The sequence below is a fragment of the Acytostelium subglobosum genome (assembly GCF_000787575.1).
Source record: "Acytostelium subglobosum LB1 DNA, scaffold: scaffold9, whole genome shotgun sequence".
Lineage (NCBI taxonomy): Eukaryota > Evosea > Eumycetozoa > Acytosteliales > Acytosteliaceae > Acytostelium > Acytostelium subglobosum.
Genome location: NW_012236524.1, coordinates 980,477 through 995,807, shown reverse-complemented (window position 1 = coordinate 995,807; position 15,331 = coordinate 980,477). Strand labels below are relative to the sequence as shown.

At 44.8% G+C, this 15,331-nt stretch overlaps 4 protein-coding genes across 4 annotated transcripts; 2 read left to right on the top strand and 2 right to left on the bottom strand.

Moving 5' to 3' along the window:
• Nucleotides 1–38: 38 nt before the first annotated feature.
• On the bottom strand, nucleotides 39–2,102 carry SAMD00019534_053100 (hypothetical protein; the record flags this gene model as incomplete). Its single annotated transcript, XM_012899781.1, has 4 exons — nucleotides 39–539; nucleotides 616–699; nucleotides 775–1,345; nucleotides 1,423–2,102. The coding sequence occupies 4 exons, from the start codon at nucleotides 2,100–2,102 to the stop codon at nucleotides 39–41; spliced, it is 1,836 nt and encodes a 611-aa protein (XP_012755235.1).
• Nucleotides 2,103–4,486: 2,384 nt separating this feature from the next.
• On the top strand, nucleotides 4,487–6,274 carry SAMD00019534_053090 (hypothetical protein; the record flags this gene model as incomplete). Its single annotated transcript, XM_012899780.1, has 3 exons — nucleotides 4,487–5,345; nucleotides 5,414–5,589; nucleotides 5,666–6,274. The coding sequence occupies 3 exons, from the start codon at nucleotides 4,487–4,489 to the stop codon at nucleotides 6,272–6,274; spliced, it is 1,644 nt and encodes a 547-aa protein (XP_012755234.1).
• Nucleotides 6,275–7,046: 772 nt separating this feature from the next.
• On the top strand, nucleotides 7,047–12,806 carry SAMD00019534_053080 (hypothetical protein; the record flags this gene model as incomplete). The annotated part of the gene is made up of 8 exons (XM_012899779.1): nucleotides 7,047–7,395; nucleotides 7,485–8,462; nucleotides 8,544–8,689; nucleotides 8,764–9,494; nucleotides 9,640–9,925; nucleotides 9,995–10,224; nucleotides 10,287–11,163; nucleotides 11,241–12,806. The coding sequence occupies 8 exons, from the start codon at nucleotides 7,047–7,049 to the stop codon at nucleotides 12,804–12,806; spliced, it is 5,163 nt and encodes a 1,720-aa protein (XP_012755233.1).
• Nucleotides 12,807–12,842: 36 nt separating this feature from the next.
• On the bottom strand, nucleotides 12,843–13,974 carry SAMD00019534_053070 (hypothetical protein; the record flags this gene model as incomplete). The annotated part of the gene is made up of 2 exons (XM_012899778.1): nucleotides 12,843–13,497; nucleotides 13,562–13,974. The coding sequence occupies 2 exons, from the start codon at nucleotides 13,972–13,974 to the stop codon at nucleotides 12,843–12,845; spliced, it is 1,068 nt and encodes a 355-aa protein (XP_012755232.1).
• Between the last annotated feature and the right edge of the window lie 1,357 nt (nucleotides 13,975–15,331).

The window sequence follows — 15,331 nt, the reverse complement described above, 5'->3', positions numbered from 1 at the left end:
GAGGGTAGGGTAAGGGTAGGGGGTCAATAGTACAGCAGTTAACAATGGCTGCCAGCCTTCATTTTCTTATCTTTGTTGTTGGCATTGGCTTTGTTTTCTGAATCCCTGAGCACGTCGACAGAGTCTGGCAGATAGAGGCTCAGTATTGCCAGTCCAACATAGATGACACTGAGTACAAAGAACAGCAGCCATGACACAGAGTACTTGATGGAGAATGTGAAGATGGCGCCAGAGATTGCCGGACCAAATGATCTCAGCAGCGAGTTGGCTGACTGTGCCGTGCCCTGTGTCAGTCCTTGTAGCTCTGGTCGCGAGGCATTGGCAATCATTCCTCCGACAATTGGCAGACATTGCATGAATCCAACAGAAGTGATTGGTACAATGATCATCAAGATCACCCACACTGTGGCCTTGCCTTGAATCAAGTATCCCATGAATGTCAATGGGAATGTCATCATACCAAGACACAACAGCATTGAACCCATTAGATACTGTCTCTTTAGTCCCAATGTCCTTGATAGTCTCTTGAAGAATGTGATCTATTTTGATTGATTGATTGGTTAGTCCTGGATGCTGAGGTGAGAGGATGGAGCAACAACATTGATGGTCACATACCTGGAATATGAATCCAAAGAATCCCAAGACACTGAATATGATACCATTCTCGAAAGGATCCATTCCAAGTCCACGATGTTCAATCTGATGTATGTGTGAGTTGAACGTTAGCGGAGGTGATCAAACATTTACATTCGCAAAGATACCAATGTAACTTACACTTAATGAAGAGAATAGAACAAAGGCAAGAAGTAGACCACCATTGTTGAAGCTGTTTACACTTCCCAAGATGAGTAGCATTACAATCTTCCTGTCCTTGGCCATGCTCTTGAGTCCTTCCCACAGTGGGATGGCGTCTTGGTCTTTGGATATTTCGGTGGCCGACACACCGGGCTTGGCAAAGCGCGGATGCGTCTCGGGATGAATGAAGAAGATGAGCACGGCTGACACAAACACGATGCCACCTCCCACGAGACATGGGTAGATGTAGGGGTTGGGCTGGCCATCGGCAAGCCGAACAACGACACCGCCCAGCGTCGAGCTGAGACATCGAGACAGAGCAAATATGGCGCCAAGGTAGGCAAAGATCGTCGCACGATTACGTTTGTCAATCATGTCGGCCAATGTTGCTTGACTCAGTGCCGTTGTGTTACTGACCAGTCCTTCGACGAATCTGACCAGCATCGCGAGGTAAACATTTGGCATAAATGCAAAGATCGCAGTTCCAATGGTGGTCGAAAGCAGACTGAGCACCAAGAATGGTTTCCTTCCATATTTGTCAGAGAGATGGCTGAGTGTGGCGACTTGAGTTAGTGATTGATTGCTTGCAAGATGGCGAATGCCGGAGGATGAGTGGAGATGACATACCCTATAACGAAAGCAGAGAAGAAACGAGCCAAGCTGTAGCAGCCGATCAGGATGCCAGATACCCAGCCAACGTCACTCTCGGAAAAGTGCCACTTTTCCATCAGGAGCTTTGGGAGAAATGGTTGCACCAGTGTCAGGGAAAGTCCATCACTGAGCACTGCAGTGTAGATCACAATCACACGTATCCATTGTTGTCGAGTAATGGGTGGTGTGATGTCGCTGTTGCTGATCTTTAGGGAGGCGTCTGGCGTGGGCGACATGTGCAGCTCACCCATCTGCACGTCCTTTGTGCCTCTGCTATCCCTCTTTTTGTTGTCTGGTGTCTCAGACATTAGACTCTGAGCCTCGTCAACAAAGTCATCGTTGTTGTGAGGTGATCCAGAACCAGAGACTGTCGCCAAGTTGATCTCTCTAAGTTCTATCGAGTTGTCATCAGGGGAATGTTCGTCATCGTCATCACGACTCAACAATGGCTGGCGATGTTGTCGTTTCTTATCCCTGTTGCCATTGTTGCTGGAAGATAATGTTGGCGTCGTTGGTTGATCGAGTGTCACACCACCACCATTGTTGAGAGGTGGAAGAGGGGGACTTGGGCCACTACCACTTGTACTTTTGTTCAAGTTGGCGCTGCTGTTGTTGATGTTATTTTCATCATCATTACTATCGTCAAGACCATTCATGTCTTGTTATAAATATATATGCATATGAGTTCTATGTATCACAAGAATTGGGTATAAGTCGTAGAAGTGATGATCGAGGTTGTTGATGTTGTAGTTGTAGTTGTAATAGGGCAACAATCATAAAAGTATAATAATAAATAAATAATATATGTATATATGTATATATGTGATGGATGTTTGTATAAGTATCGTTAACCTTAGTGAGTCAGAGTTGTATGTATGTAGATATAGTATCTGTTTAGTTTGACAGTTGGATGAAGTGTTGCAGTGGCAGTAGTAAACACTACCACACCCATTCCCAACATTCTTTCATTCAGACACAGTATTGTCCCAGGGAAGAGAACACAAATTGATATTTTTGGGAATGTGCAAGTCCATCGGTCAGATTGAATTCTCACCCTTCACAATCACAAACTTAATCTATGTCCTCCACAACCATCATATCCAACTTATAATGTACATAACCCGGGTCTAGGTCATCATTTTTTATTATCTGTACAAGCCCAAATCATTAGGCCTGTAATCCAAGATACCTGAATATGGATATGAATATGATCAGAATATTTAAACCATAGTTATTCCATTTCTTTCATCCCAACCATTCAACAGAAGGTGTTCACTCGGCGCCTTTTATTTTTGTGAAACTCACAAGTTTATTATTGTATGTTCGACTCATATTCGTAAAGAGATAAAGAAAGTGATAGAGAAAGAATGAAGGACAACAGTTGGTGCTCACATTATATGTTTGGTAACAAATGGAGTTTCGCAGCTGTTTCAAAACCTAACTATATGGTAAGTGTAATGATTGAATGATTGATTGGTGATGAGTTGACACGGTGTCGTTCAATTATGTTCTAACAACGACTACAACAACAATGACTGCAACATTAACAACAACAACAACAGGAGGATGACTTGGGATTCCAACAAACAAGAAACAAACTAAAGAACACAACAATGTTTGCAAAGCAACTGCTCTCAATGATTTTGTTCGTCATGTTGATGATTATAACCATTTGATGGACTTTAAGAAAGAAGTTTATGGTTACCGTAGCTCCATCAACAACACCTTTGAAGGTACTCTATACATTCATTCAAAGAAAGAACGTACAATTGGAAGGAAACACGCATATACATCAACAGAATCTGATGTAACTGTAGGTTCGAGGGAGCATTTCGTACGAATGGCCCTTGAGTCTCAAAGCATACATTGACACAACAACAGAGTAGAGCGAGATATAGACAAACAGAGACAATACATCAATGTACAATTACTACTACTCTTTTAGTGAATGTACTTCCCTTCCCCCCAAACCTTGTCCCAAAATGGTCCAATCAATCGCCCACAAAGCCATGACTGTTCCCATGCACCCCACATTAAACTTGGGGGTTGTTGTTGTTTCCTTAGCTGAAATTGAATGGGTTGATCTTAATGATGATTGATGATTGGATGGTTGTTGGAGAAGGTGAGAGAGAAATACAAGGTGATGTGGAGGTGTAGGTGTTCATCATTCAAATTTAACCACAAGGTGAACATATAACAAATACAAATATTTATACATATACTTACACATATACATATAACAAATACAAATATATATATTTATATACTAATTTAATCTGTATACTGTAACATCACCTATGACCTTTCATTAGCAGTCGATCTTCACTCTCCACATCAACAACAACATCACAACACCAATCACTCATATCAATCACTATTGTATTAATATTAATAAATATTTAGTAGTGATACAAACAAGTATGTATATTTATATAACCACCCTCATATCACTCTATTCATTCAATCAAATAATACATATATTTACACACTCTATTGTACTGGTATTGGTATTCATTCAATAATTCTTCACTATATTACATGATTGCCATGGTGTACAATAGAATGTTTGGCAAATTGATTATATTGTGGTGATTATTGTTGGCTGTTGTTGTTGTTGTTGTTGTACTTGGTGGGACAAGACAATGTGTGTGCGCGACAATATATACTCCCATCACCACCATCACCATCACCACCACTCCCAAAGACATCACCATCAATTGACCTATCCATCCATATATCATCGTCGTCATCGTCATCACTGCTGCCACGCCAGACAGGATATCTTTAATCTTTTGTTGCTCATTCTCTTACTCTTACCAGACACCCATCCATCACTCACTACTCCACTCCCCCTTCACCTCTAATGCCTATGTGTCGTCTGTTTGTTCCCCGACACCAACCTAGACAGACTGACAGAGTACATATAAATACCAGATCATGTACATCTTATTAACATTCGACCTAATTTTCCTTTGGTCAATTTCTAGAGAATAAACTACTCCAGATTATATTTAAAAAGCAATATATAATATATAAAGATATGGTGCCAACTGTGATGGCATCGAATAGAACTCGTCTGAGTTGCAGTAGTAGTAGCGGCAGTATTGGCAATATAAATACCAACAGCATTAGTAGTAGTAGTAGTTTGTTTGAAATTGGAGGACTGAGTAGTATCCAACAACAACATCAACATCAAACAAAGTCAAACATCATTCAACAACATCAACAACAACAGCAGCAACATCAACCAAAAGTGTTAGACATAAACAAAGATTATAATGTTTGCTTCAGTGACTTTGGAAACTTCAACAACAAACATCTCCGTCTGCCTTTGCTGAGTTCAACCTCCTCGCCTCCCACCACATCTCTCTTGTGTTATACACTCGCCAATCTTCCAGCGCAACAACGCGCTATATTTCCATCTAGTGACCAGGATAATTTTAATTGTTCCGCTAGGGATGAGGATGAGGATGACGATATCACATTGTGTGATGACAGCAGCGAGTGTAGTAGTGACGACCAGCCTCCCGAGGAGCTCTATGATCAGTCTATAACCAAGTTAAATCCTTACCTTAGCCCAGCCAAACGAACAATTTCAATATCTCTCCCCGACCTGAGTCTCCTGTCGCATCAAGTCGCGGGCCAGGCACCACTCTTTAGACTGCCTCATGGCAAGGTGCTCAAACCACTGGTCTACACTGAGTACCAGTTCTACAAATCACTCCAGTGTCATACAGAGTTCTTGGACTTTACTCCCAAATTCTATGGTGCCATCGACATGAACTTTGTTGACAACAATCCATTGGATCAATCTAATTTATTCAAACAAGAGACATCAATATTCGATTACAATCATTGGAGAAACAAAGTTGTTAATAAGCCAAAGGAGGATCAGAATTGTAAGTGTAACAACATCAAATATTACCCATGGAATAACAATACTAACTCATTCCAATCATATGTATAGTGTACATTGAGATAGAGGACTTGACATATTTATGTAAATACCCATGTATTTTAGACCTTAAGATGGGAGTTAGACAACATGGAGTAGGCTCGACCTTACAAAAGATTGAAAGGATGGAGAAGAAGTGCAAAGCTACAACCTCTTCATCACTGGGGTTCAGAGTTTGTGGATTAAAGGTAAACATGATGCCACTAAACCAATCAATCAATCAATCAAATTGACTCCATATACTAACAAAATATTCTACCATAGGTATACAATCATGTTACTGGACAATATCAGACGTTTGACAAGTTCTATGGCAGGTCGCTACAGGCCCAGGACATACCAATGGTAATCTACAATTATTTGTGCAATGGTACACAGATAAGGGTCGACTTGTTACGCGATATAGCAGACAGGTTGACACAGTTGGTCAGATTGTTTGAGCACCAGAGGTGTTACAAGTTCTACGGTGGTTCATTGCTATTTATTTATGATGGTGCCAGCTGCAGTGTACACGACTCTCGTCTCCAAGTGAAGATGGTTGACTTTGCCCATGCCAGTCCAACTATTACGTCCGCCGCTCACTGGTCTCACAATGTCAACCATGCTGGCAGCACTTCCTTTGGTTCCGGCACAATGTCTCCCTCCTCGCTCTCTTCTTCGTCGTCGCCCTCTTCGTCACCTTCACAAACTCATGGTGATAGAGATCCCGATAGTGATAGCATGTTGGACGAAGGTTATCTCTTTGGATTGGGTAACCTCCTTCAGATCATTAATGGGCTAATCATTTCACATTCGACCACGTCAGTAGCAGTACCAGTACCATCATCTTTGTGCTCCTCAGTATCGTCACCTGTAATAAATCAATCAATCTAGTGTTTAACCTTAATTCCTAGGTGTGTCCATTGATCTTGACTGTCTGTCCCTGTTGACCCAAATTGCTATTTGTAGCAAACGACACATAATATTATATGACACTTGATGTCGTCCAGGTATTCGTCATCTAGCGCAACATGTTAATCACTACACTACTATTGTATTCCTTATTATTTGTGATTGATGTGACTTTGTGGGAATGTCATCAACAACTTTTGTTGGAACCCGATCTCTAATCAGTCCGTATGTGTGTGTTGTTAATTCGATCAACTTAGTCTTTGACTTAAAGATGGACCTGCTGGGGACCATCTTGCTTGCTACCTACCCCTTGTCCTAGTTAATGAAGGATACCCTTCCTCGAACAAAACAAACCTGTTTTGGGTGTAGTTTTTCACACTTTTGCGATCTCTCAAACAAACACATCGTTTCCACTTTGTTGTTTCAGTTCAACAAACACAACTTGGAGAGTGAGTTGAATGAGTGGCTGCACGCGAACCATCCTCTAATCAATCTATCTCTCTATCTGAACAATCAAACAAACAAATACAACTCATTGTACATTTGTGTGTATACCTTATATAGTTTAGAATATATATAAAATATAAATAATATACAATAATATAACATAATAACAAACATCATATACAAATAAGATCATAGGAGGTGTGACGAACTCCCAGACTTGAGATCAGCAAGCATCAACATCATTCATAACATATATCATATAGCATAAATATCAATCAATCAAACATATATTATAAGAGAAAGAGAGATGGATAGATCATTGCCAAAGGAGAATCAATGGTACTACCTGAAAAGGGAGTGCTTGGCTGGCAACGATATATCATCTATTCGTGATTCTTTGACATCGTCATTGTCGATATTCTCAGGTGTGTCGACATTTGACGAAGCCACATCTATAAGCGGTCAGACTTCATCGTCGTACTTGGCCACCAACTCCACACTGGCCAGCCACAATGCCAGCTACATCAGCGTCTATGGTGGCAGTACAACCGGTGGCGGTAGTCTCTACAGCAGTGTCTATAGTGCCACAAAGACCTCTAGCTATGGAGCATCAACCTATCTCCAGGCACAGCAGGATAATAATGATTGGAAGAATGGTATGATTGCATCGCATCAATCAAACATGAATGTTGTTGCGTTCCATCATCTAACTAATGCATTACTATCTCTCTCCAACACACATTAGTCCCATCATCAGCCGCAGCATTAACAAACAGTAATCAACCAAGTGGGCAGTATATTGATACAACCAACTCAACGACGTCGGCATCGGCATCAGCCTACGTTGACTCATTCACAGAGGACACGCCATCACCCCAACAGACCACGGGATCCAGTGGATTGGCAACGTCCAGCGGTTCCAGCGCATATAGCTCACCCTACGATCTTTCGTTTAGTGAGAAGCAGGCAATCGCACATCAACAGTTACAGGGCACAATCAATGGGCAGCCGACCGACCCACAGCTCCAGCAGATACAGAAGAAGATGGATACACAGCCTGCCAAACCAGTGTTGCCCTGGAACGAGGCCTTCCAGGAGCTGCTGGACCGTCCAATCAACTCCCACGAGGAGGAGCGACTGAGGAACCACAACATTGCGCATTTCTCTCAGATCCTTGCCAACACTGCGACCAAATACATTCGAACACTGGTGCAAGAGGTACACATTGCACCCGACATGAAGTCCATCAAGCCATTCGACGCAGGTGGATTCGCCGGAGGCGAGAAGTTTGTCATTGACAACATGTTTATCAAGTTTGCGCTCAACCCGCACTCGATCTACGAGCGCAACAACCCCGTCAGCTACTTTGCCAACAAGGCTGCCGGCCACGAGCTCAAGAGCATCAATGCGCTAGTGTCGTGCGGTGTGCCCAACCTGCACTTCCCACTGATGTGTCTGGTCAACTATCGTGGCTTCCGTCTGATAGTTATCTCTGAGCTGCCGATCAACGCTCACACACTGGTCTTTGGCAGTTCCAATGCCGGTGAGACCATCCACGAGAATGAGACAGTGTTCAAGATGATGGTCAAGATTGGCGAGATCCTCAATCTCCAAACACACAAGGTCGAAGAGCGTGGCAAGGTCAACAGCAAGCAATTCACCATTCCCCTGGCCATTGACATTGAAGGTCACTTTGGTGTCGATGGAAGGTATTATGTAGTTGGTATGTTTCCTAGATAGACGCGGGCATGTAACTAGAGAGTCACTGTTACTAACCTATCATTCATTCATTGGGGTTCATTAGACACTGCCAGACTGTTCCCTCCCGAGACACCTGTTCCAGGTATCACTGGTGGACATCTCTACAGACTCTTTAGACCAGAGTTTGTTAGGAGATATGAGAAGCAACTATGTTCAGACGCGTTTGCCGCGTTCAATGTTGTCGACCAAGTATGTATTCATACACACAACGAGACGAGCCAAAGGGCTGGCCAATCGCTAACCTAACCTAACAATCAACCCAGGAACCATTCAACGACGAAGCGGTCAAGGCGAACAACTATCTCATTCAAGAATATGTACCAGCGATACTTCAAAAGTCAGTGTTGGTAGCCAATCTGGAGAAGCTCAACCTCAAGCATCTCTTCCACAAGGATGGCATCAACATGCGCTATCTTGGCTTGATGTTGTATCACTTGACAAACTTGAAGACTGTGGACCCGATCATACTCTACAAACTGCAGGGCCTGCTGTCGGTGGAGATGGTGGCGCGTCTGATGCGCTTCATTCTATTCTCTGAGATGAGACAGATCAACTCGACGGCGGACCAGCCTCACCTGGACATGGCGCTCTCGCACATCAACCTGTTGATCTCGGACAACCGCCACTACTGGTCGCACTACCTGGGCAACGCGCTCGTGGCCAAGTACGCCTACACCTGCACGACCCTGCCCGATGTTGAGCTCAAGGTTGGACAGTTCATAAAGTCGGCCAACGGACTGCTCAAGTACATCAACGCGCGTCCACCAACATCGACGGCTGCCTCGCCCTTCCCCGACTCGTACTATGGCGCCAAGAAGGAGCTCAACTTCAAGTACAAGCTGCTCAAGAAGATCTCTGTGCTGACTGGTCTCGTCATTAGCGCCAAGACACTCAAGGACTTCAAGGCCAAGAGGGTGACACAGTTGGCCATCGAGGACATCACCGAGATTGCCGTCACGGTCAAGCACATGAACGTCTCGTCGTCGTTCAAGACGTTTGAGAACTTCAAGGACGCCGAGCAGTACTACCACCAACGAGCTGGAGTACAAGTCCAAGAAGCTGGGCAAGGATCACGTGCAGGTGGCCGCGGCCCATGTCCATCTTGCCGAGCTCTACGAGACCTACTCCATCTTCTCCAGTGCCGAGTTCCACTACAAGGAGGCCATTGCCATTTATGTAAAGCGATTTGGTGATGACATTGGAACAGCCAACTTCAAGGAGAAGCTGGCACTATGTAATATCAAACAGAAGAAGTTCAAGGAGGCCACCGATCATCTCGAGTCTGTCATCAGCATCAAGAAGAAGATCTTCAACGGCGAGAGCATAGAGGTGGCGGACAGCTATGACAACCTGGCATGGGCATGCCAATCACAAAAGGAGTTTGAGAAGGCAAACAACTATTACCAGATGGCCTTAACCATTAAGGTTAGTAATCCACGCTCAATCAATCAATCAATCATACTTACTCAATCACTCAATCAATCATATATATAGTTGGACAAGGGTAGTCATCAATTGAGTATAGCCAAGACATTGAACAACATGGGACATCTTAGGTTGTCACTCAATCAGTTGGAGAAGAGTTTGGAGATCTTTAATCGTGTGTTGGACATCTTTGTCAAGCAATATGGTCAAGATCACTCTGATGTAGCCGTGGCATTGGACAACATTGCTCTGATCTATGCCAAGACCAAGGAGTATGCCAAGGCAGAGTCTTATTTCAAGTATGTATTACATGCTCCCGAGGCAAGCATATAACACACATGACTAATCTCCTTCTTCATAGCCAAACTCTTACCATTCGAATCAAACAATTTGGAGAGGATAGCAGATTCGTTGCATTGACCAAGGACCATTTGGCTCAGCTCTACTTGGCATGGGGCAAGTCCAAGTATGGTGATGCCGAGAGATTGTTTAGAGAGTGCATCAAGATCTCGGAGAAGTACCCCGATCACTATCTCAAGGGCTTCCTCAGGTACAACTACTCCAAGCTCTACAAGTTGAGAAAGGACAAGACATTGGAGGAGAACCTGCTCAAGGATGCACTGCAGATCTTTGAGACACACAGTGTCGCCACTGACCTGACGGCCAAGATCCACGACAGACTTGAGCAGCTGAAAAAGTCTGGCCTGGGCAAGATCATCAATTGGCTGGGCTCCTCGTCGACCCAGAAGAAGAACTCGCAGATCCAGATCTCACAGCATCATGATGGTCGCATGCAGAACTCGTCCAACACCAACTCCAACCAGAACGAGATCCCTGAGGAGTGGCAAGACATCCTCAAGGAGGCCGGCATCAAGGCCGATCTGTCCGATCCCAAGCTGGCCGAAGCCATCAAGAACTTGGAGCTGGAGGAGTTTGACGCCAACAAGAAGGGTTCGTTCACCGAGGCAATCAAGACTGGCAAGCTGCTCAACAATGGCCGAGTCACATGGGACACCAAGAACGCTGCGGCCATCGAGGCCCCCGCCAAGGCCATCGCCAATGGCTTTGGTCAGCTCACCAATGCGCTCAACCACAAGAAGGAGAAGTCGTCCAAGAAGGACAAGGAAGAGAAGGAGAAAGTCACCCAAGCTCAAGGCGCCATCCGCACCAATCTCTCCACTATCTCCAATATCGCCAATCACACCATCACCAAATCTCACATCGTCGACATCATCCAAGTCAGTGTCGTCGTCATCGCCAAAGCTCAGATCAAGGATGACACATTCGCGCACCCTCCTCCTCCTCGTCCGAGAAGTCAATGTCGTCCTCATCCAACTCCCGACAATCACTCAATTTGGATGATGAGATTATGCACAGAAGATCTTCTCTTGAACAAAGCGTATCAGACCATGACTTTGCTTCGATCGAGCACGTGGACCCCGTCATCAAGTTGGACTCATTGATGGACAGCAGACCGGCGCCCATTACATCGTTGGCCTACCCACCACCACCATCAGCCACTTCGACTCCAACCGTTCAGAATGAGCATGCACCAGTGGGCTACACCAAGGCCGGTCCAATCAGTCCCTATGTCCAGGCTCAACCCGCGCCTCCTGCATACCCCCAGGCTCAAGCCGCCCCCCAGCCATCCTATCTCATGCAGCCCAAGCCACTGCCCCCTCAGCAACATCCTCTCCCGCCCCAGCAACATCCTCTACCGCCACACCAGACAGGACAGTTCTACCATCAAAGCAACCAACAGGCCCATCCACCTCCACCTCCACCAGTGGTCACATATCCAGCAGGCTATCCCTATCAACAACAACAACAGCAACAACACTACCAGCACATCTATCCAACTACACAGCAATATTCTCAACAGCCTTATGTCCAACAGCCACAACAACAGTACCAACATCAGTATCCACAGCAGCATCAGCAACAGACACATCAACAAAGCCCTTACTCGGCCACAACAGTCAAGCCATACGTCAATCCACAACCACCTCCAACCGGCTACGGAGCTCAACCAACATCCCATTTGTATCCATCGCCCAATCAGTATACTGCCACCAACTGGGCACCCTATCAAGCAAAGCCAGCGGCCGCCTATCCGCCACCTGCCCCCGGAGGCCCTTCACCTTACACAACTGCACCAAACACCTCCTATCTGCAACAGCAGCCACAGCAACACCAACAGCACCAACAACAACAACAACAACAACGCCCTTTTGTATTCTCTGGAGCTGCATCCTTTGTCCCCTACGAATACAACTCACAGACACCTCCTCCACCTCCCCAGCCTCAACATACTATTCCTCAGACCGCAACACCACAACCTTACACCAACTATCCAGCGCCATACAAGAACCCAGCAACAGCTTATGGCGCTCCACCACCACCAAGAGCTGCTGCTGGTGGCCACTACTATCCCCAGTTCGCACCCCAAACGGCTCCTACCCCTGCTCCCGCCCCAATACTCTATCCACCACAACCAGCAGCAGCACCACCTGGACACGGCCCCCAGGCTCCACATCGTCAAGCCTACCAGAACTACCAGCAGTCAACCTTCCAACCATATCAGAACCCAACCGCGGCGCCTTCAGTAGTTGCACCACCACCCGTACCACTGCAGTTCCATCAGCTCTATCCAGACATGAACTCCAGCTACGGAACAATGCCAGCAGCGCTGCAAGAGACAAGACCTCACAATCTGCAGATGCACGAAAACTACGACATTGTTGGCGAGGTGAACGATGACGATGACGACACCAGCAGCAACAGCAGCAGTGGCAGCAATGGATCAATCAATTGGAGACTACCAACTGGTGCAGACAAGTCACACATTATTGCTCAGTTGAAGAAGTTGTACAACAATTAAGATAATAAACAACATAACAACATACATTGACAAAGTTTATGATGATGATTGGAAACATGATGGCACTGGATATGTGCCACCAGTTGCCAGACCACTTGCGACATGCTCGCAGGCAAAGTAGCTGGCAACAGGCCCATCAGAGTTTTGGAATACCACACCATCAAAGAGTATGTTGGTCATTGGGTTGGTGGCACTTCCAATGATAACTCCAGTCTCCTTGACTGGATTGATCACTGTGATGTTCCTGAGAGTGATGTCGACGTAGCTGGCATTGTTTGGCATGTTACACTCTGCCAATGGTATCTCTGGCCAACATAGACTGCATGGATGTGGCAGACATATGTCTACATTGTCTGATTGTTGTGCGGGACCGATCCAAATGGGCCATTGCTCAGGTTCAAACATTACAATGTTCTCATAGAGTACGTCAGAGATCAATCCTGATCCTCTAAACTTGGCGTAAACACCCTTGTAGGTCTTGTGCATGTAGCAGTCTCTGAATGTAATGTTCCTCACATCCGAACCGCCAATCGATCCAATAGTCAAACCAAGTCCACTTGCATTGACACGTTCAATCAACATATTCTCTGAGCCATCCTTCACGGCAACACAATCATCCTGGTTCCAAACCGAGCAATCATGTATCCAAACATTCTTTCCAGTGACATCGAATCCATCAGTATTGAATGCGCTGTTATTGTAGTTGAGTTAACATTAACGTTTGTTTGTTTGTTTGTTCGTGTGAGGGTACTTACAACAAGTTCCAGTAATCATGTCCATCAAAGTCATTTCGTCTGTTTGATATATGACTGTATCTTATCTCTAGACCATCGACATCATAGATCCAAACAGTCCAGTATGGTGAGTTCTTGAAGAATAGGTTCTCGAGAAGTATTGATTTACAGCTGCCCATTGACAACATCCTTGGTCTGTTCTCTTGGTACTCTGCATATCCTAGCAGACCCCACCAAGCTTCGCCCTGACCATCCAGTGTTCCAAGTCCACTTGAGGTCAGCGTTACATTGTTAAAGTTGTCAAACTTGAAACACTCCAACACCTGCCCGTTGGCTGTGCGGGGCCACGTGTCGATGTTGTCCGTGAAAATAATGGTACCTTCGAATCTAATGATAACATCCGATATACCTTCAGCAATGATGCCGCCCACCATGTAATAAGTTTCGTTGGGGAAGATGAACTCATCACCAGGTCGTAGAGATGCCAGTGATGTGTTGAGTAGTGCACCATTCTTCCATGCCACCTCTAAGGACTTGTCATTGGGAACTCCATCGAATGTTATCAATACAGAATTCGTTGTCGTAGTTGCTATTGCCACCAGAAGTATGAGCAATGTCAATATCTTAGTATTATTATTATTATTATCTATGTACATATCTATTTATATTTATGGATATTGGTGATATATTAATATGTATTGTAGTAGAATTAGAGATTTGAATGAGGTTGGAAATTTCCAATTGATCAAAAATATCTTCAACATCCGTTCCGATTGAATTGAAAAAAAATCACACTTACAATGTGATCAAACAAATAAAGATAGATAGAGATATGATTTAGCCTTCATTTGAAATAACAATACAAGTCACTTCAGAATAATTCGATCGATTAGTTAATTTAAATCATACTGGCACATGTAACATGAGGAACTTCCAGAGTCGAATGATTCGTTTTCCAAAGTGTTTTGATGTCGCTTCGCGCACTCAATCACTTCATTCGTTCATTCATAGACAGTGGGTCTTCAATTACTAACTGTCATACTCTCAAGGTATGTCCTCTTGGTTACACCAATCATTATACATATAAATAAATAAGTTTATATGATTCGTTCATTCATAGACAGTGGGTCTTCAATTACTAACTGTCATACTCTCAAGTGAACGTTCAATAATATTAAGAGTACATCTCTTTATATTAAACTTTTTTCTTTTAGTTTAGTTTAATCACTCTACAGCGTATTGCTTTAAGTTCCTGGCCAGGACAATCACAGCTGTACTCTGTACATTCATTCTATGTCTTCGTACATCAATTCATCAGACGACCACGTCAAAAAAATCAGCGCATTAAGTCATGACGACCTCGTCAAGCAGTACTGCGAACTCGAGATCGTCAACATGGATATGGCGAGCGAGCTCGAGGCATTGCGCAAATGCAAGGAAAGGCTTGATCGCATGGAGGAGAAGCTGCAGCGCACGTCGGAGAAATATCGTGCCACTCGTGTTCGTGAGATCAAGCTTCTCGAAGACAATGTGGAGTTGATCAGGGAGCACCGGATTACGCTCAATGARTTCAACTTGGCGAGGGCTAAGGCCAACGCTGCCCCTGAGGAGCCGGTYGTTCTCCCCAGACCACTTGCCGTCCCTGCCAACGAAGAGTTCGGCGCGAAGGTACTCCAACTGCTCGCTGGGACGCGCGAAWTGGGTGACCGTTCCACCTCATGAGTGCAACCAGATATCTCCAATCTTCACTCAGGTTGCTGGTTTGTCCCTCCACACGCTACCTTCGCTGAG